Raw genomic sequence first — 27971 nt, forward strand, 5'->3', positions numbered from 1 at the left:
TTCCTGTTTTACTGGAGAATCTGAAGACCCCTTTTGATGTCCCCTGTAGAAAACATTCCCCAAACAGTAAAGTATTACCCTCTGGGGTGTCCTCAAGCTCACCTAGTAGAGTGTGTGCACCAAATGCGTTGCAGCAGCTGGGGCTCGAGTCCGACCTGTGGCCCTTTGCTGTATATGAACCCCCTCTCTCTCAGACCTCTTCTTTCTGTCTTAAGCTGTACAATCAATAAAGGGAAAATATCCCAAAAATAATAATTATAATAATAAAAATTATTACCTCCTGGGCTGCGATTAAAAATATATATCAGTAAGAAAATGTGTGTGTGTGTGTGTGTGTGTGTGTGTGTGTGTGTGTGTGTGTGTGTGACACAAAAATTTAACACTGCAACAAAAATTAATATGGTATTATATTATACCCTGTGTGGTATCCATTAATCTTTATGATGTAAGATACAGAAATAATATTTATGCGGTAGTAAATGTTATAGATGACTGCAATGTATTTCTTATTGTATAGTGACATCTTCTGGCCAACAGCCATACAGGCCGACTGCTGCTGTAGCTGCACAGACTCATACTGAATATACAATAACATTACTAGTACACTAGCCTATGTCCCAGCATTATATTAAGTGATACAGTGGCGCACCTAAAGATGTTTTAGATATGTCCTCCAGTCAGTGGTCATCAAAAAACACCAGTATCAATAAAAATCAGTTCAGTGGATGAATGTCTTATTTTCCCTCAACAAAATACCACAGTAAATTAGACCAGTGTTTCATATCTTACTGTAAAATGACTTAGATTGATGCCAGCTAGTCAAAAGCAGGTGAATAAGTTTATGGTTAAAACAAGATGATTATCATAACCTATTTATTTTGGCAGCCAGCGTTCCCAAAAGTCATGTCAGGGCCAGTAACATTATGAGGATGACACTCCAGCCAACTCCTCGTAATTCATTCTCGTCTGCTCTGTTTTCCCCTGCCACATACAAACTCTCCTCTCATTTCAGACCCAGCCACTCCCTCCTGCCCTGCAGTAACCCCTTTCCCCTGACCTTCGTCTCACCTGTCCCACTTTCCCCCACCAGCCCTGCAGTATATACACCAGCCCATTTTCACTCATTCTCTGACAGATTGCTTTCCAGCCTTTTGTTCTTCCTACCTGTCCCTTGGACTCGTGCCTCTCTGCCTGACCCCTTTTCAGAGAAATGTGCCTGTTTTGATCTGCCTGCCTGGTTTTGACTTTGTACTGTTATTGACCACATCAACCTTTACATCACATGCTTGTCTCTGAGTCGTGCAGCTGGGTTCAAACCTGGTTATCTACTGAACACAGCCTAATTTGTAACATTTCATCGAGTGTGATACTCAGGCAAAGAGACATATGATGAAAGGCTATTCTTGTTTTATTAGGCAACATCGTAGGAATTAAAATATTAGTGAATTAAGAGTCAACCCACAGCTCTTTTCACTTATCTGCCTGATTAGACCTCAAACTGTGCTTGACTGACTCGCTGTCCCTCGCTGTGTTCTTTTATCAGTTTTATCTGTAAAACCTAATATTGAGAACAAAAAAATAAAATAAAATATTGAATGCAGTATAGAAAAGATAACAAGAGCTTGACATTACAGTAATCCAGGAATTACAATGAAAGGACATACAGTTGATCAGAGAGAGACAGAGATAGAGGAAAAAAACAGAATAAACATATATAAAAAAAATAATAAAAAATAATTATTAAAAATACTGTTGTAATTTAAAGAAAAGGTAAAAGAAGCATTTATGAAACTAAAAATGTGGGAAGCAAGCCCTTGTCAGAACATCTGTACCACATACAGAACTAAGAAAATGATCTCTTTGCTGAGTACAGTAGGCTAAATGTAAAAATCAGTGTCCACGCGACCAAGGGTCCACACACTCAGCATTTTTACAATATGTCTTAGTAGTGAGTGAGACCCAGGAACAACTTTGGTTTGATTCTAACAAAGGTCACCTCCAAATGTATTGCTGTATTTCCTATGGGTTAGGTGAACACTTCCTTAAATTGGTTTAGTGAACATGTCTCTTTAAATCAAAGATAGGATTCAACAAGGTACAACAAACCACTTAAATTCTCTAAAAGAAATGGATAATTCAAATGTGTATGTATTGATATGTGCATATAAATAACCTGAATCATAACATTACAAAAATATGCAAAATGTCAGTCAAATGAACACCTACCAACCAGGAAGAGACTCAAAATGACGACAAAGACATGCAAAGCTGCAAAGAGACATAAAATAACTACAAAAGGGGCTAAACAACCACACGAAGACATAAAACTACCAAAAAGAGAAAGAAAACCTCAAAAATGCATAACTAAAAAGAGATGCAAAACAACAACAAAAAGATGCAAAACTACCACAAATCTGCATGTCTTGCTCCTTTGTAGAGGAGGTGGTGAGGCCCTCTGCATAACTGTGCCCAGGTCTCCATTGTCTCATAATGCACCCATGCGCACACACTGATGGTGGCAGAGCTGCCATGCAAGGTGCAAGCCTGCCCATCTGGAGCAACTTGAAGCTCAGTGTCTTGTTTTGCTGATGATCGAGCCAACCTCGTGATTAATGGATGACCTAATCTACCTCCTGAGTCTCAGCCGCTCCTTTATTTTTACTTATTATGAACTGTGTTATTAGCATTGTTCCACAGTGGAAAGAAACCGTTAACATGGTGGATCCTCCAAGCTAACAGAGCTTGTTGTTAAGTGACAACTTAATAACAGGTCATATACTTGGTGAAAAGCTGAAACCAACAGTTTTGTGAAAAAACATGATGGCATTAAGTTCTTGATGGAGTTAGTGCACCGTTTCTGTAATATTTGCTCCAACTGAATCACCAGGAGTCATAGACTGTTTTCACAGAGGGCATTTTGACTTGCTCCAGTACAACAAAATAAATGTAATAAAATTAAATTACCGATGGCTGAGTTCCATTGAGTTGCTTTGATTTAAGGCTCCTGGTGTTGTGCAGGCTGGCTCGCTGTTACATAGTCATGGCTTACTGGGACACTTGAAGAACAGAGCCATTGTTAATGTTGTTAGTAACAACTGTGCTTTTCATACTATGACAAGACAAAATGGCTGCTGTGAAAAAGGTCTGTCTCTAGCCTATTGAACTCCTCCACCAGAAATGTTTTAATTTCCTTTTTTAGTCACTCAAAAAGGTAAGGGTCTGAGATGAATATATTATATATTTCATGAGACACACAGTCAAGAGAGCAGCATTAAAACACTGTTACAGCAATAACTAAACAGGCTAAGAGAAAGAAGGGCAGCAAATTAAAAAAAAGTTGCTAAATGCACTCAGGGTAGCAATACCTGTATAACAATGTAAGGATGCAGGGCATATTGGTCTTGATTTCCACATATATATGTACACTGGTAAGGAGGAGCCAGCCCAAGGGAGATTCACATGTGAAGGTCAATCAGTGGATACATCTGTGCTGGCCTCTCTGCAGTAGCACACAAAGTACAGTGATTTCTTCCAGTTTGTGTCCACCATCTCCTCTGAGCCACCTAAAAATAAAGTACACATGGTTTCACCACGTAACACAACATTTTACAAATATCACCGCAAAACTACTTCTAAAAGACTGGTTAACACAGAAGATAAAACAATCAATAACTCACTATCAAATGCCACATTAAGTCTGAGTAAAGCTGCATGGTAATTATAGTCACTTTTTTAGGACAATGAAAGGCCAGGTAGGTAATATTATTAGAAAGCCAAATCATACATATTTAATAATATCCATTTAGGACTCTGGAAGAGTATTAGAGAGGATTAAGGGTTCCTCAGTAAAAAGAGCAGGAAGAGAATGTTTTTTAGGGTCATATGATTCTCTGAAGTCTTAATCCTACCCAGATTTCGGTCGTATATGCTAATAAAGCATGCTAGCAGAAAACAATGCTATATTAAGACTAGCACAAAAACAGTGAAACATGCTATTTCCATTAACAGACGGCTGTTTAACCTTTGTTTCTGTAGCTGCAAGTGGAGAATACAAGATAATGGCACACTGAATTTTGCCCTAATTTCCCAAGATTCTCTTGAGTCAGCTGCTGTAGAGCACAAGTGGGTCCAATGTGTATGATTTAGGGGGATATATTGACAGAAATGCAATATAATTTAATAAGTATATTTTCTTTGGTATATAATCAGAGTGTAGAATTGTTGTGTTTTTGTTACCATAGAATAAGCTGTTCATATCTACATAGGGAGTGGGTCCTTGTCTGTGGACATCACTTCTTTGCACCACCATGTTTCTACAGTAGCCCAGAATGGACAAACCAAACACTGGCTCTAAGTAGGGTCATTTGTGTTTTCACATCGGTCACCGTAGTTAGAAACCCCTACGCAACAATATGTGTCCAGAAAACACTGGGTTTTTTTTTTTGTTTTTTTTTTTTTTATACATGAAACTGCTGTTTTCAGTGTTTTTACCAGAGTTTAAAGAGGAAGAGACCTCTGCGGATAATTTGGCTCCCAGTAAAAACCTCCTGAACAACAAACACTGAGGGAATTTTAACTGGGAAAAGTTTCAGCTGGTTGCAATCTGCAGTCCTCACTGCTAGATGCCACTAAATCCCCCCAATCTTACACACCGTTCTATACCTTCACTAACACACACTTTTTTTGGCCACCTGGGGACAGCAGAAACAAGCTGTGAAAAAAACAAAGACACACAGTTAATCTCACTTTTTAGGCTGACATGGAAAACTTAGCATCGCAAACAATTTCTAATTTACACATCCAGCGGAGAGGGAGCAACATTAGCATTCCAGCAACTCTTTCACTGCTAAATGGTCCGCTTTCTTCACCAGCTAGTTACCACCTGTGTCTGCTGTTTGGTGCTAAACAGGTAGCATGCAATGGGGTTTTCACTTTCTGCTGCCTGCTGCTGCCAAAGACAATAATATGAAAGCGGTGAGAGTGAACCAAAATAGTAACGTTGCACACTGGAAAACCAAAACAATGAGCTGTAAGTCTGGTTTAAAGCAAAAATAATTTTGCAGGAGAGCAAAGTAATATTCTTTTGTTCTTCCAAATGTGATTTCAAATCCATCACAACAATGTACTCGCTGCATTAGATCACTCTCAACTACATTCTAAAGCACACCATATAGTTCATTTTATTTTACTTTTGAATAAGATTTTTTGTTGTTGTTGTTTTTCCCCTTCCCAGACAACAGACACTGCTTTCCATAATTATGTGAATCAAATTGCAAAGCCCTGAAGCCTAGATGTTCTTAAGATTCGAATGTTGCTTGAGATCCAACACAGAAAACATCACGTCTGCTTTAATTCTTGTCAAAGTTGCATTATACTGTAGTAATTTAGTGTGTACTTTGCGAACATTTGGAATACAAATCACTAAATGTATAAATATCACAAAGTACAGGTTGTTCAGGAGTTTGAGGCTGTGATACAGAATTCCCAGTTACCCTGAAAGAGCTCAGAAAACAAAACCAAGGGCAAAGAACAGATTCCTTTTGTACTAAAAATATATTTTCATAGCAGCAGGGTCATATGATGACTAAGGATGCTGTCCTTAAGCTGGACAGGACAGGCTCAGGTGCAGTGGTTGCAGACATTTATCTATCTGAAATGTTCTTGAAGAAGACTCTGCACTCAAGCTGCTGTTTTGTATCAAAACATGACCTCTGACTACTGGTACTTTTTAAAATCCATGTATTTAAACTACAGTAAATACATGTTTTTTTTTATCAAGCCAAAAAATGAATGTCTAATCTTTACAATTCCAGAAAAACTTTTATTTTTTTATATTCACCAACTAATGACGGACACATCACTTCCTACACACTCACCAGTAGTTGTTATTTACCACATTCCTCCTCACCCCCCTCATTTTTGGTCTCTCTCTCCCCCACCTGCTGTGTAAACAGCTCTTTAGATAAAATGTCTGACCTCCCAGCGGACTTCCTCCCTCCCCTGCGTCTCACTCCCTCCCACCAACCCCTCTGCAATATGTGAGATGCGATGCAGCAACCGTCCTCTTTCCACCTACAAGGGGTGCCAGTAGCTGCCTTGTCCTCTCCATGGAAATATTACTGTAGGTTCCCCATTGAGACACACGCACACACACACTTATTCTGGACATATTCTTACTCTCTTTCCTCCTCCTACCTTCAGTGCACTCACTGTTGCAGAGGCCCTCAGTCTCTTTGGATCGCTCTCTGTCTCTCTCTCCAGTGAGATGATGATGATGTCACCAGCTGAGTTTCTGCAGCTCTATTCATGCAGCATCCTGGAAAGTTTGATTCACATTTTGAAAGGCAAATTGAAATCTACTTGCAACATGTGTTGGTTCTTAGTTAAGGTAAGAAAAAAATTAGCCACCCTAATCTGCCCAGCTGCCTACAGCAGAGCATTTCCTCCATCCCTGATATGGAGAAAAAATCATTCACTCTAATCAAGTCACATTGAACTAACTGGGCTGGAAGTTTATCTGCAGAGCTGTCTGCAGTTCTGATGCAGGATATGTGTGTGATTGTAATGTAACATTGCGGCTACTTTTTTAGGTTGGAGGATCTAGATGGATCCAATGTAAAATAAGTTTTTAGTCTTTTGTGTTCTCCATCATGAGTGAAAAAGTGTAACCTTTGGGCACAGTTTTCACTGTGCACTGTGAACTGGTTTCATCTTTATAAAATGACTGTGATGATGTAGATCAGTGGGTCCATACCTAGGTGTTGGGACCCCCCATGAGATCTCAAGATAAAACTGCGAGGTCAAAATATGATGAAAGGGATAAAGAAAAAATATTTTACAGAAGTACAACTTGTCTTTTTGTGAGTGGTGTGATGCCCCTCCCACTGTCTTGGACAATGTTCCAGCCAGCCTCATCAGGAAGTTGGCTGACATGGAAGGGTCATTGCCTTGATTAGGCTCATCCGGGCTTCCAGGCTATAAAAGCTGCCTCCACTGTTCACTTGGTCTCTCCTTTCCTTCAGCTGACATCCACTTAGCATCATTGGTTTTGGTTTGCACCTTCAACACCTCCACAGCGCACCTGACACACACCCATGCATGGCTTTCATAACTGACTTTGCTGACCTACACAGTCCATTGATCATTTAAGTTCATTTTAGTTTAATAAATTTGGCTTGTTTTAAGTAAATCTTTTGTGTGGACCCCCTTCTTGTCACATTCACTGAGCCAGTTTGTGACAGTGGTTACCGTTGCCACCATCAGCTTCAAAGATTGACTATCCAGTTCAGGCTAATACCGTAGTTAGCAAAACTTGCTGTGCAGAGGCCAAGGGGGCAGCCGCTCACTGTCTGAAAGCATGTTTTTAGGTGCTGGCTGGCAGAACTAGGTTGCATTTTCCAGCTTTTCTAGCTGTTTCCACCTGCTTCCAGTCTTTGTCCTAAGCTAAGTTAACCAGCTGCTGGTGGTAGCTTCATATGTGTAGCAAATGTTTCTCATTTAACGCTCAGCTAGAAAGTGAATAACCACATTTCTTAAAATGTCAAACTATTCTTTTAAAGGGGCTCTATGAGAAATTCAGCACAAATGAGTTGTCTGAACGTGGTTTTCAACATGGAGGTGGCTGACCAGATGGCTAGCAACTAATGGTGCTAATGGTGTATTCCATTTGCACTGGGAAGTCAAAATTTCCGAGTTTCCAGTTGGAAATTTCAACTGGAACACCCCCTTGAAGTCGGACTCTGAAACCCCTGACCTCAAAATCCACCATGTCTGCACCACACATCACCAGCAGTGAGAGTTGCCATAATATACTATTAATTAGCACTTTAAAGTGTCCAACTTCAATCTGTGGACATGCTGCCACATTGCAGCACATTGACATAACAACTGGTATTGCTAACAATGGCTAGCCTGGCTTGGTTTTCAAAGTTGTTGTACTGCAAAGCGATCAACTCAGGTGTGATGTCATTCCCAGCAATAACCTCCAACTTCTGAGTTAGATGTAACGCAGCTTAAATCAAAAAACAGCACTAAACAATGACAAGTGCTAACAGAGATAACAGTGTTAACCACAGACTGTATAAAAAAAGATGGATAACATAACAGCTCCCCTGGTGGCTGGCTGCAGTATAGGCCATAAACCCCCACCCCCTTCATGTTTGTGGATGGGACTTGGGCCAATTAAAAACTCAAAGTACACCTCAAATTATTTTTCTCAGACTCCAAATGAGCGCAAGATGACAGCTGCCGTATCCGTATCCATGGCTTAATTTTTGTACAGTGGGGTTCAGTGGAGATGCATCAGCCATCTTTATATATAGTCTATGGTGTTCACCACAGAACTAAAGGGTCAGCGCTAGGCTTCTGGGATGACGCCATCGTGATATCAGCAGTAATGGCCGTATGAGTGCAGTGGAAAGCGGGGGCAATGAGCTAGCCAGTGGGATACACATGCATAGACTCACATGCCCTAACATGCATGAGCGGCCGGACCAGCGACCACAACAAAGAACAGAGAGCCTTGGATTACAACTCGTAGAGGTAGAGTGACTTCATTCTCTGCTCAGGATGCCATTACTCCATATACCAAATACTGGTTTGTTGCTATATTAATGCTCTAAATGTCACATACAGAACCTTTGAAATAAGTGATACTGGGTACTTTAACCTCTAAATGTCCTTGACCACACCAGTCTATAACCTGTAGTGAGGTGTCACAAGTGGCTATTGCCTCGTTTTTAAGGTGTCACAAGCCAAAACATTTGGGCGGCCTAGTGGTACAGTGGTTAGCAGTTGCCTCATGGTCCTTCTATGAGAAATTTGCATGCTGTGTGGGTCCTCCCACAGTCCAAACACATGCAATTGCCTGTCCAGGGTCCCTCCTCTTGCCTGATGTCAGCTGGAATTGGCTCCCATGACCCTCTCTTAGGATAAGCGGTTATAGATGATGGATGGATGGTGTTAATCAGAGTTAACTTCAGAGGGTGTAAGTAATCACTCCAAACTGATTGTTCTGACCCCCAACCCTGACCTCTCTCCCTTTTGTGACTTCCTCTCCTCCTTCATGTCTCATCCTTATGCTTGAGCCATCTCACCTCTCATCTTCTTGTCTTGACCCCCTGTCTCACCGCCATCACAAATTCTCTTTTACAATTGGCCACAGGTTTTTGCTCTTTTTCTCCTTTTCCCCCCTTTCTTTTCAGTGCCTTGCTTTTCACTGCCCACTGAATCATTCAATTTCATCATATGCATCCCATGAATCATTTGCAGTGTGCACATGTGTGTAGCAAGGCCATTCTAACTGCAGGAGGCGCTAGTGGTGGCATAGGTCTGCAACCATCTCTCTGTTCTCAGTCTCCCTCTCAAGTCCACCCCTCTCAATCCTCCCCTCTGCTGTGTCTGTGCCCCCCCCCACTCCATCACCCAGCACTGCAGAAGAGGCCTCTTGTCTCCCCCGCAGTCTGCAAGGCCTTTCTTTAGCCCCCCCCTCCACCTCCACCTCCTCCTCCTCCTCTCCTCCACCCTCTCTCTCCTCCTCTGTCTCCTCTTTCTGTCTCTGTGCTGGTGTCATTGTCCTGGTTTGTGTGGAACCTTGATCCACATGACCTCTAGCAACATGCAATATTCAGAGGATGGGAAGTACATGATGAAATTTTGAAGCCACAACATTGCAAGTGTTGCAGGCACTGGCCACTGGCACACACTTGTACAACAAATTTGTTATTATTTACCCCCACACCCACCCATGCTAAAAGGAATCTCAGGCTGGCTTGTCAGTTTCCTACAGGGGGCGCCATCAGTGACTCCACCGCAGCCGTTATTCCATTACAACCTGCTCACGACCCCCTCTACATGTCCCTTCTCCTCCCTGCTCCTTTCTCACCTCCTCTAATCTGTGTTCTTGTCTCTCCACCTATTCTCCCCCCTCCCCTCGTGTCCTGATCATCATGCGACCTCAGCTCAGGTGGATGTGGGCTGCAGGTCAGGTGGGGGCAAATGTTAAACTGACCTGTGGCGAGTTCAACCAATTAGCCTCCCTCCTGTTAAGTACAAGGACTGTTTTGTCTCGGCAGCCCGCACCCCTTTGTGTCTGACAACATGCGCACGCACACACACACACACACACACGCCAGGGCCTCACTGTGCCTCTCCTCCAGCTACAGGGGGCGCCAGTCTCTACACCACCACCATCACCTCCCCTCCCCCCACTCCTCCTTCCTCTCCCTTCTTTCCATCTCTCCCCCCCCCCCCCCCCCCCCCCACACACACACACACACACACCCCTCCTCTATCTGCCCCCTCCACTTCCTCCCCTCTTTCTACCTACTTCTCCTCCCTCGCGCTCCCATCCCTCTCTGGCTCCCCCTTTTCCTCTCCCTCCCTCCCCCCAGCTCCATTCCCCACCCCTTCCTCTCCCTCTCCCTCCCCTGCCCTCCCCTTCCCCCTTTGAAAGGCTGTTAAGCGCTCCTTCTGCACACAGCACTGCAGATGAGGCCTCCGCCTCCCCCACAGTCTGCCAGGCCTCTCTTGCTCTCTCTCTCTCTCCTTCAGCCTCCCCCACCACTCCCTCCCTACCTCCCTCTCCTCTCTCTCTCTCTCTCGCTCCTTACAACAGCATAGCAACACTGACTAGCCAGCCAAGGAGAGTCTTGCCTCTCTCCCTCTCTCCCTCTTGCACTGGGGTAATTTCCCTCCATTTTAGATTCCTGATCCCAGGGTGGCAAAGGATGGGATTTTAATTACTCGGAGGTAAAAATAAATAAAGTGAATGTACGCATCTGACCTCGCTCAATTTACCTGGGTTGGCAGAACAGTGTGACTCACAGGATCTAACTCTGTTTGGGAGAGTGCCATTCATCCAATGGTGCACCTCAGCAAAGGGTTAATAATGTAGCATTGTAGCCAAGGCTTTTCTACATCTAATCATTGGTAACATGCAGACAGGTTCCATTTGCTATAGCTGTATACCCAGACCACAGGACATACTGTAGCTCTCTGACAAACACATAAAAGATTCTGTTTCATGTTGTCTTAAAACACCTCATTGTGCACCCAGTGAGGGGAACGATCAAACAAGGTTTACTTGAAATGTGCAGCTTGTCACAGACTTAAGGCAACCAACTGGTTATGGAAACTGGACAGCAGTGGTATACACAATACAGTGCATGAGGTTTTATACAGATGCTGTATTGTATTTTGAGGACGACCACATTAAAGGCACAATTCATAAAAAAGCATCAGCATTCAAAACACAAGACTGGACTCTTTGCTATTCTTTCACAAATGTTTGAAGTTATTATGATGATGTCATATGATAACTCTTTCCCCTTAATTTCAATAGTCAAAGTGACAAGGCTTTGTCGAACAGTGAAGTCATTATTCTGCACAGTTAATGCCAGCAAACCCTCAATCTCAATTACCCCAGAATACTGCTCTGATGTTGTGAGGCTAAATTGGTGGGGAAATTAATTTTGGTTACCAAGCAATGCTGCATATTACTGGAGCTATTTTTGGCCACTCCTGCTAACAAGATCTAACTTCACATCTTTACTGTGATGGTTAAAAATCGCCATCCTTCAAATTAAGATGTGCTGATGGATATGGATATGTTAGGATGTGTCAGACCTGATTGGTGAGTGAAATATTCAATTTGCTCATTCTGACTAAAATAAGATTCAGTTGATTTTGGGGGAAAGGATCATTTTCATACCTTCTTTACCTTAGTAGCTCAGTGAATCTACATACTTCAGATTTATATTTGATTAAAAAAACTAAATGTCATTTTCTTGTGTTTTTGTGCCAAATTCTTGCTTTACTTCATGTCATGATGAAGCTAGGCGTTTGTTGAAGTCGTGTGGCTTTTCTCATTTGTCTACTTTGTGCCTCCTCTCTCTTCCTTCCTCCTGCTTCTGACCCGGAAATCGATCTCAGCGCACCATGTTGAAGGATGTTTCAATTCCTAATATGCATCTCGAAAAAAGAGGCTTGCCAGAGGACCTATGAGCAAAGATGTACAGGTGTATCCTTTGTTTCTCTTTGGAACCCGTGATGTAAAAAAGAAGTGTGACACACAGCTGATAATGAAGCTGTGCCACATGTCATGTTTAGGCCCTGTCTACACATACAAATATTTTTGTAATTTTCCTTCACGTTTTGGTCTCTCATCCACATGCATTTTACGTCACTAAAACAGATTTTTTTTTTAACGGCTTGTAAGGTGCAGATTTTTCCAAACTGCGGTTACTGTTTATCTGTGTGGACATGTTAGGGGCCGTACACATACCGCAGTTTTTGTGCCCTCAAATGAATTGTTTTCAATGAAGACACAAGGCATTCCTGAGTGCAGTGTGGGATGGCTGCACCCCGAGATAAACTGAGTTCAACTTTTGGAATGCAGCAGCGAGCACCATGTCATGTGATAAAGAACAACCAATCATTGCTGACAGATATCTTTCCCTTCTGTGGTAAATATGGAAAGGTTGATCATTTTGGTGCAGGGCTACCCAGAGCTTTGCATCTGTCCCGCAGACAATATTTTTGGCCCAATAAACACTTGAAAAACACCGCCTGGCAGATGATCAGCTCTGCATTCAGGATTTCAGGTAAATAGGCTATGATACATTGTTTGTTAAGGTTGCTTAGCAACCTCAAATGCAACCTGCTGCCATGCTCTTGAAAGCTGGCTCAGAAAAGGCACAAAAGTAGTGTCCAGCACCTGACCTTAAGTTTTCCTGGCGGTTAAAGATGCAGCATGTGTATGGACTCTTAAACTCAGAAATGATGACTCAATTTGTGCATGTGCATTGTTGCTTTATGTCATGAGCATACGCTACCAAGAACAATAATGGCGTAAAACAATGGCAATGATGTCTGCCGCACCCAGTGTTTGTGTCCATGGTTTTAAGTCTGCCAAAAACAACGGTTTTGAGTAGACAGAGATATTTTGTAAAACAGTTCGTCTGAGCAGGAACATTTTATAAAATGGACAGAAAAATTATCCATTTTCAAAAACATCTGTGTATGCATAGACAGGGCCTTAACTGACGTCTCTTTAAAATGACAGCTCCAAGAGTGGATGTCTTATTTTATTTAAATGCGTGTTACCTCAACTCCTCTCTCTTCATGTCTCTTCCATGCCTCCTCGACTCGCATCTTAATAGGGAGGGGCAAAGAAGAGGAGGCAAGGAAAGCGATCGAGGATATACAAATTGAGCAATGAGTGAAGCCCATTGTTTATCAGTAGGCATTTTGATCAGCCTTGTCCCTCTTATGTCTGATTAGTTTATATGTTTGAATGAGCCCTCTCATTCAATAACCACAAAAAGAAAAAAACAACAACATGGACTGACTTCCAGTGTTTTTCTAGTTGTGCTGTGTTTCAACAGTGAGCAGTGTTTTGCAGTGGAGGTTTTAATATTTGGTTTTTCTTCTGGAGATTAAAACCTCTCAAACCTTTTTGACTTATGACCCCTAGAAACATAGCAAAATCAACTTGTGACCCCTCATCACATGTTATGGCCTTCGGGTGGTCATGGGCTGTGAGTAGTGATGTTTTTCCATCTAGATTTTATTTTAAAGGCATTTAGAGGACTGAAGCGGTCAAAGAATCCAGCCATCAATGCACCATAGAGTGCATTTTGCACCATTAGCCATACAACCTTTAGCATCCACTCACAAGTACTCCATTGTCCCTTTTCAAACAAAAAGAGGGCACTTCATACTAGTTCACTAGTACATCAGTAAATGAACACTTTGCAACAGGACATTTACCCACTTGACAATGCTAACATTTTTTGTTATGGTCCCTTGACGGGGTTCTCATTCATTTTCATGGGCAACATTTTTAAACTCTGCCATGACTATTCAAAGACCCATAATAAATTTTCTATGACTATTTACAATGTATAACACCAACAGAAATATACCGTGTACTTTACTCTGAATGTGGTCTGAGGACACAGAGCAGTGGAGCTCTCAGAGTGGGGGAGTGACAGCTGACAGTTCAGTTGGCCTGTTGGTTGATTTGTTCATAAAAAAGACTGCTCCGTACCTTGGAACTACCATGCTCTACTTTCAGAGCAGTAAAAACCAAAGTGCACACTGGTACTCCTAATGACGATTGAACGCCATGGGCTGCCGGCATTACTTGCTCAATCTCTAAAATGCAGAACAATTTAAGAGTATTAGTGGGGCATAGTTATAGAAACTTTGGGACTGATGACCCTACATGTTAAATCACTATGTCACAACAAAATGTTTCTTGTCCGACTCGCTCAGCGTTATTCAAACATATCAGATTCAAACTCATTTCAAACATAATTCCAGGTAGCTGGCATTTATGGAGGTAGAGACAGAACAAAGAAACAAAGAACTGTATGTGATGGTAAAAAAAAAAAAAAGGTCACACAACAACACAAATTAGGGCTATGTCACGACAACAGCTACAGAAAAACAAATTTGCTGTTATGTTACATTATGTGGAAGGTTATCCACAGAAGATTACTAAAATAATTAATTTCATTACAGACAACAAAATTCCATGACTTTTCCAAAGCTTTTAAGAATTTTACAGATTCCTTGAGTTTTCCATGCCTGAAAAATGAGATTGTGGAATTCCATGTATTTTTCAAGGTTGTGCATGATCATGGAAACCCTGCTTAGTTTTGAATGTGAACATGTCTTAGCATAAAAGACATATTGCCGTTTTAAGAAGTAAGTTTAAGGAGAAAGTCTAGACAAAAGCTGATTTACAACCCTCATGATCTAAAACATAAAAGACATTCAAAGCTTTTCTAACTATTGCTGTTCATCAACAATCAGCAAGATTATTTTTGTGCACAATCCCTCTGTTCCTCCCTTTAAACAAAGAAGCTGGCATGGCCGTCAGTTCTGTGAGAAGCACAATTACAGCACTTTATTGTTCATAAATGCTTAAGTGAAAAATGAAAACATAAACAAATACACACAATTCAAAGAACACAAATTGAACACAACTCTCTTTTTTTGAGAAAAAAAAAATTGCTTTCATTTTGTAGATGTCAGTATGGTGGTCACTGTCCAGTCTTGTGGGGCAAAGAAACATCAAGTTAAAATCGTGAAAACAGAAAGCAAGTACAGTACAGTCAAGGCTAATGAGCATAAGGCTGCAAAAGGTTGATGAAATGCTCCTTTCAACTGTAAGAGAATGTGAATAGCTCAGCGCCACTATCCTTTCAGAACAGAAAAAAAGAAACAGAAAAAGGAAATTAAAAAAATAAAATCTAATCAAGTTTAAAGCAAAAACAAATCAATTCTGTTATTTCGTTTATATATAGATATATTATTTTGCAAAAAAACTAGGTTTTTGTTAAAAAATAAACTTAAACATACGAGAAAATACCAGCCACCAAAGCGACAACTATCGTTAAGCATACCAATGTAGAACATATGAGGCTACCTTACACACGGGTAATAGCAAATATTTAAGAGTACATGTACGGCAATGTCCGTCCAAACATGTCTAAAAGACTGTACAAATTTACACCATTCATCTCAGTATAACCACATGAAAAATGATGGATTATCTGGTCATCTTAAAAGCGTTACCTTACAACTCATTTCAAGCCACGCTTACAATTTCAGTGGCTAAATCAATGTTAATAACTCCTTATGTCATTGTAATAAAGTATACAGAAGGCAAAAACTTTCTTTGTTTGGTGTGACTTCACTGTTGTCTTTGCACCTCCCCTCCAGCATGGGGAGGAAACATTGAAACTTTGTTCACAAATCTTTACATCAATCCTAGCTGCTCGTTGAGTCCTGCCTTTAAAGTCATTGGATGGCTTGTTTTGAGTTTTCACTTGAGTTCTTTCTTTGACGCTCCTTCACAGACACCCAATGTAAGCGGGCAGTGTCCTTCAGTTCAGGCGAGGCAGATTAGTTGGCGTTGATCAAATCTAACGTGTCTCTGACTGTGTGAGTCTTTTTGATTTCATCAGTCAGACCTGCTGTTTGCCCAGCTGGGCTCCATCTCTCCCGCTTCTTGCAGATGATGGTACAAACTTGGGAATAATGATGGGTAGAGTGTCTCTTCCTTTAGCAGCCTGTCCTCCTGTGGGCCCGAAGCCGTTCTCTACGTGTGCATCTTCGTCCTCATCATCGTCGTCATCATCATCATCGTCGTCGTCGTCATCATCATCATCATCTTCATCCGACATATCGTCTAGATCCGAAACAATCTTGGCCCCTGTCCTTGGCTCCGTTGTCTCCTTAGCTCCAGTAAGCACTTTGTCACCATGGTGATGTACCTCTCCTTCTCGTTCCTTGTTATCCTTCTGCTGCTCTTCCTCATCACTGTCAGAGTCGATGGCGATAGGCTCTGAAAGGTCTAGAGGTATTTTCTGTGGTAAGGTGCTGTTGATTGTCTTGGTTTGGTCTCTGCTGGCACTGCTGGATTTGGGGGCAGGTGGTGCTGCTTTAGTAACTTCCGCAGTCCCGGTTGGCTTTCCCTTCTGTGGCGGGGCAACACCACCGTTAGCAGCTACAAGCTCCCTTTGTCTCCGCAAAGCCTGCTCTGACACCCCTATACGTGTCCTGGATGTCCGCCTTTTGCTATGTCTGCCCTCATACACGCCATCATGGGGAAGCGCCAGCTCGTGACTCACTTTGCTGAGCTCCTGCATACTGAACCCGAGCAACACGCTGGCATTCTGGGTTTCGCATTCCTGGACGCATTTCCTCCTTTTGTTGACAAAGTGGCTTGAGATGTCCGACTTCCACAACCAAAGACTGCCGGCCAGTTTCTCAACCTCCCCACGTGTGGGATATGGTGCTTTATTAAAGTACTGCGTAAGAAATGCCTTCCTGGATTCGTATGACTCGTTTTCGTGTCCTTTGGGGTCAAGAGCCAGAACTACAGGTTCATCAGGATTTTCTACATACGTAGATGGACCGTTGCTGTCCCGTGGGTGGGCCCTTTCCCCAGGGGGCTTCCTTCGTTTTGGTGCACTAGTGTCAGAGCTATCAAAGCTGGGCCGTTTGAGAGTGCTGCTCTGGGCCTGGCTGACCCGAGAAGAATGAGCTGCCCGGCTGTCCTGCCCATTTTGGGATTTCCCTACACCTCGACAGTGCACCAGGTGTAGAGTGATGGTTGAGGCTGTCATGTTACTAGTATAAACCCCCAAACAGTGAATACACTTGTAGGTCAGTTTCTTTTCTACAGGGTGGACTGTCTGAATGACCTGATGCCTCTCTCTGAGGTGATGGGCCAGTGAGTCTGAGATTGGGCCTTTGAGGATAGAGAAGCAAAGAGGACACAGTGTCTTGCCCACATCCCTCTTGTAGGGCACAGATGCCTGCGGAGCACTCTTGGTTGGTGCACTGTCAGCAGCCCCTGAAGGTGTTTTGGGCAGGTGCTGGGGCATTAATCTCTTGCCTGACAGTAGCGAGGCAGACAAGGCTGATGATACAGAGGTGTTGTTGTTTTGAGCGTGAAATGCCACTGACTCCTCAGGGGCGTCTTTCATGTTGTAAGTAGTGACAATCAACTGAACATTCTTGGGATTACCCTGCTGCAGAGTGAGGTCAAAGGTCAAGGGAGAATCTGTGCGTGGGCCAACGCTCTCATCAGGGTGCGACAGCCGCATGTGAGCCACCATCTTTTCTACGTCGTTGAAGGTTGCACGGCAGTGTGGGCAAGACAGGCCGTGGATCAACATGTGGTTTAATAATGTGTCACTGGGAAGATAGCGGTTGCAGTAGAGACACTTGCTGGTGAAGTTGTGGATCTTCATGATGTAGTTGGCTACAGCAGGCACTTTCTCCGCTTTGTGCTCCTTCTCAAAATGAGAACTGTACACGTTCTCAGGGAAGAGCTCATTGCAGATAGTGCAGATTTTCCATTTCTGAGTGTAGGATGTGCCGAGGACTGAGGAGCCGCTTTTCTTGGCCGTGACAGAGGCTACAGTAGTAGCTGCCGCCTGGACACGTGAGCCCAGAGGGTTGGATTTGAGTGAAGAGGAGGCATTGACCACAACTGGACTCCGCAGGCTGCCACCAGAAATAAGCTGCTTCGCTGCATGTGACTGCTGGGGCATAGAAACCTGGGCATTCCCAGGCAAAGTAACCCTCACCTGCTGGCTGCCTAAAGAGAACGGCTGGGTGGTCCCAGCCTTTAACCTTACTCCATCATGTTTCATTCCAGACAGAAGGCTTTGAGAGTTGAAGCCTTGTTTTGATGAGATGATAACACGACCCAGCTGTTGTGAGCCCGGAGACCTGGTAGTGGCCATTACTGCACCTTTAGGGCCCATCCCAATGATGGTCTTGTCTCCCTGGGTTTTAGGGGGGATCATGATGATGGGTTTGGGGCGGGGGACTATCACACTGGTGTGGCCAATCATGGCAGTCACCTGGTAGCCAATTCGCTCGTGATCCTCAATGACGTGTTGAACAAGTGCCTCATAGTACCTCGGAACAAACAGACACTTCTTGCAGTGAATCTGGTTACTGTTAACATTGTTTGTGTTATTACTTTCTGTATTCCCTGCTGTGCCACCATTCTGAGCATTTGTCTTGTCTCCTGGTTTCACAATATAGGGCTGGGCCACTTGCTGGAAGTGTTCCCGGTAGATGTGCTTTCGCACCACATTGTACAAAGGGTCCCTGTAGGTGCACTTCTTGCAGTAGTACACCGCTTGTTCCACACTGTCCCCAGTCCTTTTCAGCATCCCGTCCTTCATCATGATACCGCCAGCTCCCGCCACCATTCCACCAGGGCCCTGACGCACAGTGCTGTTGGGCATGTGGAACAGTTTGATGTGCGTTTCCAGAGTCTTTTTGTTACCATTGTAAGTGCAGTAGGGGCAGTTGAGCAGAATGTTGTTCTCAAAGTCCTCGCTGTGGACATTGCGGAAATGGCTCTTGTATGCAGAGAAGTACTTGGATGAAAAGAGGCAGCCAGAGCAGCAGAAAGGCTTTGATCTGTAGTCCTGGAGACACAGAGGTGGCAAAAAGCTTAGACTTCACAAATTCTTTGTCTAAGAAAATGAACATTACTGTATTGTACATTTATACATTTTCTTTGTTTTTGTAGAGTGAACAAGACAATGTCAATAATTAAGAGTTGCTCCAGTTGCAATTTTCTTGGCCAATTCCAATTTCTGATTTGTTAAAAGTCTGACCTACTGATTCCAATATTGGCAGATTTTGATTTTCTCTCTTTCTAAGAACTATAATTGACAGCATTCACAAACATATTTGAAACTTTTCTTTAAAGCCACTGGAAACTTGGCTTGAAATAGTAAAAGTGTACATGATATCAAAGATGAGTATGTCATTAAGCATCCACAAAAATCTGAGTGAAAATAAATTCATAACTATTAAAAACGTAGGTTTAAAAACAGCTCAGTTGGCTGCTCAGACTATTTCTCAGGATGGTGGGGATCTGACCAGATCACCCTTGATTTGACAGCTCACTTTCATCTCAAAAAAACATTACTATTCAATTTCCCTTTCAATGACTAGCATTCAAGTGTTTTGCTGCCATGTAATAAAAAACAAATCTATCAGATGAACCCCACTTGGTAAGGAACCTAATTAGTCTAGTTAGGTTTAGACCAGTTTAGACCACCTAACTGTGTTTTTATTGAACTATAACTCCCATAACATGGCGCTTATCACATTGGCATTTTCCATTTACTTACACAAAACATTTAGCCTTAGCTTTTCTATGTCAAACTTTAGAGCTTATTATTAACTACCCCCATAGTCTTGTTAGTTATCTGGACTAATTGGTTAACTAGCACCCACATTTTGGTTTTTGTTGAGTTATACGCCCCCAACTATGAAGCTATGTTTTAGCATCTTCCCTCCACTTACATGAAATGGATATAATTAGCTTTGCTATGCTACATTTTTGAGCTCCATAATTAATACAAATGTGAGTGGTATACCCCAGTCTGATAGTTAGCTTAACACAGTAGTTTTCAATGAAATGTGTAGCATGCCTGAGAATGAATTACAAATTTTGAGAACAGGTTGAAGTAGCTCTGACAATTACTGTCTGTGCTGCTGTTTGCGGTGTGAACCATGCATGTAAATTTGATCTGAACAGGATTGGCTATATCCGAGACTGACTGGCTGGTCAGAGCTGATGAAGCTGAAAATCAGCTGATTCCAATCACCAGCTGAGCGATCGGTGCATTACTGATAATAATTAAAAACAATAGATTCAAATGTCATTGTTGCAAAAAAAAAGAAAATGTATGTGTATCTGAGTGCGTCACATACCTGGACTTTGGTATGTGATGGTTCCCACATGCACACATCGTCCCAGGTAGTGTGCTTTATATACACCTCTGGAGGAGTAAAGTCTTTATAGTCCTAAAAAAACAAGGAAATTAAGATTAATACTTGATTATGCTGAAACAAATGCACAATCAATAAGGAAAATATATATGTGAAACATTAACAAGGCAAAGACTGTCTGGACGCATGAGATACAAGATTCTTCTTTTGGGTGATGCCAAAATGAAGCATACTTCAGTGATGATGCATGTTTACAGGGACAAAAACAAGGGGTTTCTGGGTAACTGTGGGCAACAGATTTGTTGACATGCACAAATCCAAATTCTGCCTCTGCTGTCTTGTGTGTCAAACAAAAGTGGATTGAATATGCACAAAACAAAGGGCAGAGAAAGAGAGAGATTATTTCAAGTTTTCCCCCTATTATTCAGAAATATTTTACAGGGTAAAAATTGTACTTCTGTCCCCAGCTTTCTATTTTCCTTAGGGACACATTTACCATATATTAGGGCTGGAAAATAAGTCAATATTTTCATATATGGTCTCTATAATCTTATTGTGCAGATACAGATTCTGGCTCATAGTTCACACACGTAAGTAATGACTATGCATTTTTTTTCACTGTCAAACATAAGAAACGGTGACAGAATCTATCCATTTAAGCCCACCAAATCTGTATAATTCTTCATGTTTGTGCCAAGACCTTGATGCTGAATTATGTAAAGTCTGGTCTCTGCTTTTAAGCGCAAGGAGCATATTGCTTCTACATTAAGAAAGATGTAACAGAATGAGGACAGGGTCTCAATGAGGGCAGTAACATTATTCTGTATGCGTTATGTTGTGAGTCCAGGTCATAGATTCTTATCATCATACATTCTCTGTGTTTCTGCAGCAGAGCTAGACACTTTAATGCTGAACCTTTACTTCCCACACTGAGCCAAATGGAAGAGCAATCTCAGCTCCAAAACTGACCTTATTAATTAACCAAAACAAATTTCCCATGTGTACATTGATGCCACATGTATCCAAACAAGAACCATTCTTAAACCTCAGCAAGACACAAAAATGATGCTAAGGGTTCTGAACTTCAAGACAAAGGTGTAATTGGCAAACTTGAGGAAACTTTGAAGAATGCATACACTGTTTTCTTATTAAGGCAAAGCTGTCAACACAAAGGGACAGCAGAATGCTGTCATCATTATAAAAATACCAAAGTCGGACTCACCTCTAGGTGATCTCTGCAGAACTCCAAGCCGATGTCTCCCAGGACCTTCTTGACATTTTTCCTCGCTTTCCGTAGACTGCCCAGGTTATTGACAGGGAGCTGGAACATTCTGCCCACCTGAACAGAAAAGACACATACAGCATGTTATCATCCACTGTAGGGTACAATTTCGACAGGTGTCTGTTGACTAAAAAGAAACAGTTTGCTGAAAAAGACCTTTTGTTGGACTTAGAGAAGTATTTTACTATTGGAAAGATAGTCTTTTGATAAAATTAGTCTGTTTATCCAGTAGAAAGATGCAAATAATTTTGAGGTTGGTGCTACATGACCAGAGAAAACTTAGAAAAAGGGCTGTGGAGTTCGCTTTTGCTCAAAATTGGGACCCACGGTATGATACCAGTGAAAGTATCACGGTTCTGAGTAGTATCAGGATACCACAGCGAAAATGAGGCAGATGTGCCTTTTGTCATTTATAAAAAGATAAATCACTTTTCTATAATACATCAATGATATTTCAATGGAATAAATTACTTATTGACTTATTCATACTTCAAAAACAGCATCAATAAGTGTATAACATAGGGGGGATCAAAATAAAATAAATAAATGAAATAAAAATAAACCAGCCACCCTCCTCCCCTGACAAGTAAAGAACAGTCCCTTGATAAGTAAAGAACAGTTCCTAAATTGCGGTGAGGTTTGTGGACACAAAGAGAGAAATGTGAACGGCTCGTTTCTCTTTTGATACGCCACATACTGTTTATATACTCAAATACTCAGGTACTTTTGGGCAGTCATGACAACAAGTTATTCACCTGGAGCCGGACTTCTTCGTTGCCGGTAAGCCGTTATAATGCGCCGCCGTATTTGACAGAAACCGGCGGGATTCGCCGTTTCGTTTCTGCTGCTGGTTGAAATCTGTACTCACACAGCTGCTGAATGATTTATTTTGCCCGCACAAAACTATTTTTAGTCGCAAATGCAAGTGCAGTGATGGACGGAGTAAAATATCGCCACACTGCTGACATTTTACTCTGTCCGTCACCGCACGCTGTTTGATTGCGTTATCAAAACATGCCACTATTATTCGGCCTTGCTTTTCACTTATTCCACCGAATACCGAATGTGTGTTTTTTTGCAATATTCGGCCGAATATATTTGGTTACTGAATATTCGGTGCATCCCTAAATAGGAGCCTTCCCCCACTCCCCCCTCCCCTCACCGCTGCTCTCCTCACTACACTGGCTGCTGCACTGTGCAAGTGCACAGATATTTCAGAGTGGTGGTGCATTTGCAAAATAAATGTTTTGAAGGACCAGCAGCGGTGGCAATAATTTAGCAGCGGCGACACACCGCTGCTAAATGAATGTAGCGGAAACACTACATTCCAATAAACACCAATAAACATTCTCTCTGGTGGGTGACATAATGTGGCCGTTTTTCCACAGGAAACAATATGGTGGCCAGCTGGTAACAAAGAATCTCAATTTACAGTTAAATATTAAGCTAAAATATGTTTCTGAAAACATTTCAGGTAAGAAATTGACAACGCAGTAACAGAATCTTTGTTGCCTTTGTTCATATTTGATCATTCGCTTGATTCGCTTCTATAATCTTTGTGTTGTGATGCAGAGGTACAATCTGTAGTTTAAGCAACATCCCTAGAGCCCCTTTCAGACATAAAATACACAACATTGATGGCTTCAGCTTCAGTAAAAGTAGTTGCTTTTTGGCATTTAGACATAGTTGTCTGTTACTTAATCTTCGTTATGGTTTTACTTAGATAGGACAGCAGATGTGATTATTAGCTATTGTCACATGTGTATATGACTAATGATGTTCCCCAACAGATTATCAAGTCAAAGTGCACCCTCTCAGCAGGTATTTGGAGCTGCCTTAGTGCACAGGGGGCTGTGTTGTTGGGAGTGTGTTGTTCAGGATACAACTGAGACAATTAAAAACGATCCAGGAAGTCCAATTTGAGTAACAGATTGGTGCTTGAAGGCTTATGAGATGCCAAAACAGTGCACAACAGTTTGTGATGCTCACACACAGGATTTTGCAAATCTGTAAAGTTATCACAGTGGCGGCAACTATTTCATGCACAGCAGCACCATGTGCACAAGGACCCACATGTGCTCAGGTGACATGGTACACATCCTACTGAGATACAAAGCAGTGTGCCTGCAACAGTAGGATAGCAAAATATTACTAGCTAGCAAACATGGATTTAAACAATGCACATTTCAAATTATTTCTCATAAATCAGCTAGGATGGAAATGCACTCAGTATGGAGTGGAGCTCGAGGATACAAACAAGTTTTGGTGAGAATCACTGAATTCAGCCTATGCAAGTTTTCACTGGGAGGCGAGGGAGTACCGTGGACAGATGGCCAAACTATCACAGGTTTATCTATGACACTATCACTCAATGTAAAATTTAAGTCTTTAACAACAGCCATTTGTGTAAAAGAAAACTCCAGGACATCTATTAGGGACAGTTCAACCCAAAATCAAAAATACATATTTTTCCTCTTGCTTGAAGTGCTGTTTATCAATCCAGATTGTTTTGGTGTGAGTTGCTGAGTGTTGGAGATATCACCCATAGAGATGTCTGCCTTCTGTCAAATACAATGGAACACGGCTTATGGTGCTTAAAGCACCAAAAAACAAAAAAGACAGGAATATAAACATCTCTTACTCTTTGTTACTCAAGATAAGTCACAGACTTCGTTGTGAGCAGTTTCATGTCGGAACTATTTTCTGTCTACCAAACTACATCCACCAACTGTATCACCGTGCAGAAGGAAGAGTGCATCTACGCATGAATTAGAGTCTCTTGCTTGCGAGATGTAAACATTAATGGCGTCCTCCTCATCTGAGCTGTAACGTTAACTAGCTCAGTGGTGCTAGGTGAGCTAGCAGTAGATGCTCACTTTCATTTGCACAGTGATACGATTGGTGGGTGTAGTTCAATAGAAAGAAAGTCCATTCTACATGAAAATGCTCACAACAAGGTCTTTGGATTATCTTGATTATCATGATTTCGCGAAAGAGACATTGCTGTTGAGTTTATCAAATGTATTTAGTTTGCCGCTATGTAGCTGCTGTGTAGCTGCACCACCTAGTTCCATCATACTGGAGACAAGGCAGACATCCCTACAGCTGATATCTCCAATACTCTGCAACTCACACCAAAACAATTCATACCGATAAATAGTACCTAAAAGGTAAGAAAAAAAAATGTAGTTTTGATTATGGGCCGAACTTCCCCTTTAGCTACAGAGTTGCAAGGCAGTGCTTCTTGGTTTATCTATGACACTAAAGCCAAAAAAGCTGATGACAACATGGTGTTTTTTTTGTGACAGCCTACTAAAGTTTTGACCTGGCCAAACCTTACTTTGCCGTCTGGAGTAGAAAGACAGGTTGCTCCCATAAAGACAAACCCACAGGTTCCATGTAAAATACAATTAAACCTCCATCCACCCATTCATTATGGGTTATTATCACAAACAATAAATTTAGTTTCAGTAGAGACACCTTTTGCCAGATGATCTAAGGGTTGTTGAATTCACTGTCCAAAGTGGCTAGTTGAATGTCTATTCAAATCAGAGCTCCATGTAGTGAGGTCAAAGGTCACTGATGCACCAGGACATAAAAGCAGCTCAGTGACAACAAACAGTACAGTGCCAAACAATTCCTGTGAACACCTCAGCTTATTTCCCTTCTGGAAAACACATAACTGAGAGGGGGAACCATGTGTGTGCGGTTCCAACAACTGCTGGCCTCGCAAAGAGCCAAGAGAACCAGTTACATTTCTGACTGTCTGCCGGTACGTCTCAATGTCTGGTCTGTCTGTCTAACACTCAGAGATGTGCAAGTGCTGAAGTGAGTGAAAGACACACATACCCTTGCCCACTTCCCCTCTCTGTCTCTCTTTCCTGCTTCCTCCCATTACTTGCAGATGGCGCTAGAGAGGAGCTCCATTATGTAAGCCTCCCTATACTCTGCCTGCCCCCTTTTTCTCCCTGCCTCGCAATACCATCACAGAATGGCGCCTCCTATTGAGTCAGCAGCAGCCTCTACAATATGTCTGCAGTGGAGGGGGAAGGGAGGGGAGGGAAGGAAGGGAGAGGAGAGGAGGGATGTTGGAAGGGAGGAAGGGGAGGGACAGAAGGAGCTAGAGAGATCAGTGGAGGGGGGAGGGTGAGTGTGAGAGAGGATGAGGTGGGGTGGGGGGGTGAGGGAGGGAGCTGGGAGGAAGAGGAGGGAGGGAGAGAGGGGAGGGGGTGAGTGAGCGAGGGTAGAAGGAGTGTGAGGGGAGAGATGAGAGGAAAGGAGAGAGGACAGAGAGTGAGCGACGGAAGTGGAGGGGGAAGGGAGGGGATGGGGAGGCAGGGAGGTCGGACAGACAGGCTCAGAGGAGAGGGAAGGGAGGGGAGGGGAGGGTGAGGGAAGGAGGGGGGGCTGGGGGGTGAGACAGAAAATGGAAGAGGGTGAGAGAAAGAGGGGGCGATGGATAGGCAGGGAGCAGAGGGGGGTGGGAGGAAGAAAAGGAGAGAGAGAAAAAAAGCCAAGGAGAGGCTGAGTAGGAGGGAAGGGAGGGAGAGAAGGAAGAGGAGAGGGAGGAGAGGCGATAGGAGGCTGCTCTGCTCTGCTCTGCTGAGGGCTGCTGGCAGAAAACAGGTTTCCCCCTTCGACTGTGTTGTGAAAAAGACAAAAAAAGAGGCCTACAAACCTTCAACCACTGATTTCTTCATGCTCACTCAGTCCTCCTCTGGGACATGATAACCTATGTTCTGGCTGACTACTGCTGTTTACACTTCTCCATCAATGTGCAGATGTTTACTGAGGGGAGAAGCTTCTGGTGACATCCATATTCACACTGATATCAGAAAAGTTTGGGATGCTTAAAATGCACTGAGGTTAGTTGTGTCAAGTAGGTCCAACACCTGACTGTAACCCTTATCAGTAAAGATGAAGGGGCTGTCTATATGTCAGGTTGTGTGTGTGTGTGGGGTTGATGGTAATAACCATGATCATAATCTGATACTGACCAAGTGTCAGCCTTCCTCCTCCTCCACCTCCTCCACCACCACCACCACCACCACCTCCTCCTCCTCCTCCTCCTCCTGGATCAGACACGAGGTATGAGTGCATCACAACCCCGGTGTCACCTGGCTCATCATGTTCTGATCACCTTTGAGGATTTGGCCATTCAAAGGAAAACTAACACCACACCACAGCCTGTCTGTAGCTGTGAATATGTATCGTGTGTCCCCAATACAAAACTCTCTGTACAGTAGTGTAGCTGACAGACTTTTAATATTCATAGCATTTCTCGCATCGAAGACGTTAACTCGTTAAGATCTCTCGTGGTAGCTTTAGCTGTGGACATAACCAACCACACTGTGCGGTGAGATAACGTTGGTGTCACTGAATCTCATCTCTGATCAACATCTGGCAGTATCCAGATCGATAGGTCTGGCAGGGAGCTGCTGCCGCTGACAAAGAATGGGGACACACCGCGCTGAGTTAGCATGCTAAGCTAGCCAACTCGCATCAACAACACGGGCTGTTCAGAACTAATGCTGCCATTTCTGTCCTTAAATTTCCACCAATGGTATTTGCTTGCCTTTTTACCTGGCCGGTTATAAACAAGCCTATTGGGAAAGTAAATCAACTTCATGTTATGTTGAAACCCCTTGACTTGAAACATAACGTTAGCTACATCGACAGCCAAGTTACCTTAGCTGTAGTTCACCGCATCACCGCAGGTAGCCGCGGCTAACGGCAAACTATCTCGCTTTGACGGCTGTGGCTAACATTATGACACACAAGTTTACCTGCTTTCACATCCAGTGCTCCCGTCTGAGTGAAATGTGTCACCTCAGGATGGCTGAGGCGATGTATGGACACTCTCACTTTTCCCCAGCAGATATCTCGGTAACGTTAATATCCTTTCAGGTGACCACTATCTTCGTGGGGGGAGAACCAGCCCACCCGGCCGTCGGTCTACCCTCCAAAGCCGACTCTCCCTCGCCGAACAGGGCTCTCCTCTTCCCTCTGGTCGGCAAACGGGAACAGAAAGCCTCCGAGCCTCATTAGACAATTAAAACCTCCATTCCCTGGAACAGTAAGGGCGGACACATGTCCTATTGTTGGCAACAACCACCGGCGGAGCCCCTCTTTCAAATATATTGCCTAAAGTCTGCCTATGATTGCCTGGCAGCCGATAGCGCTTTGCCCATTCTTTTCTCTGACAGACAATACACATCCAGACTAGAAACTGCCCTCCAAAATGGCGCAAATAAAAGGGGCGGAAGTGACATCTACTTGATTAGCATAAATAATCTCATTGTCAGACCCTCGCGAGCCCGGCTCATTAAAATACTTGATTGGTCTGTCAATCAATTTGGCCAATTAAGCAAACGTCACATTAAAAAAAACACCTACCTCGTCC

At 42.8% G+C, this 27971-nt stretch overlaps 1 protein-coding gene across 1 annotated transcript; it reads right to left on the reverse strand.

Annotated features, from left to right (window-relative positions):
• Nucleotides 1-13831: 13831 nt before the first annotated feature.
• Nucleotides 13832-27849, reverse strand: adnpb (activity-dependent neuroprotector homeobox b). The gene is made up of 4 exons (XM_049581292.1): nt 27355-27849; nt 21509-21625; nt 20269-20361; nt 13832-18968 (listed from the first exon to the last, which is right to left on the reverse strand). Exons 2-4 carry the CDS (start codon nt 21614-21616, stop codon nt 15978-15980), a joined length of 3192 nt encoding a protein of 1063 aa, XP_049437249.1. The 5' UTR covers nt 21617-21625; nt 27355-27849; the 3' UTR covers nt 13832-15977.
• Nucleotides 27850-27971: the final 122 nt, after the last annotated feature.

Source organism: Epinephelus fuscoguttatus, linkage group LG7 (genome assembly GCF_011397635.1).
Source record: "Epinephelus fuscoguttatus linkage group LG7, E.fuscoguttatus.final_Chr_v1".
Taxonomy (NCBI): domain Eukaryota; kingdom Metazoa; phylum Chordata; class Actinopteri; order Perciformes; family Serranidae; genus Epinephelus; species Epinephelus fuscoguttatus.

Coding starts and splice junctions, on each gene's coding strand:
- adnpb (XM_049581292.1), bottom strand. CDS start 21,616: ATGTTCCAGCTCCCTGTCAATAACCTGGGCAGTCTACGGAAAGCGAGG. Junction 20,362..21,508: donor TCTGCAGAGATCACCTAGAG/GTGAGTCCGACT, acceptor TTGTTTTTTTAG/GACTATAAAGACTTTACTCC. Junction 18,969..20,268: donor CATCACATACCAAAGTCCAG/GTATGTGACGCA, acceptor CTGTGTCTCCAG/GACTACAGATCAAAGCCTTT.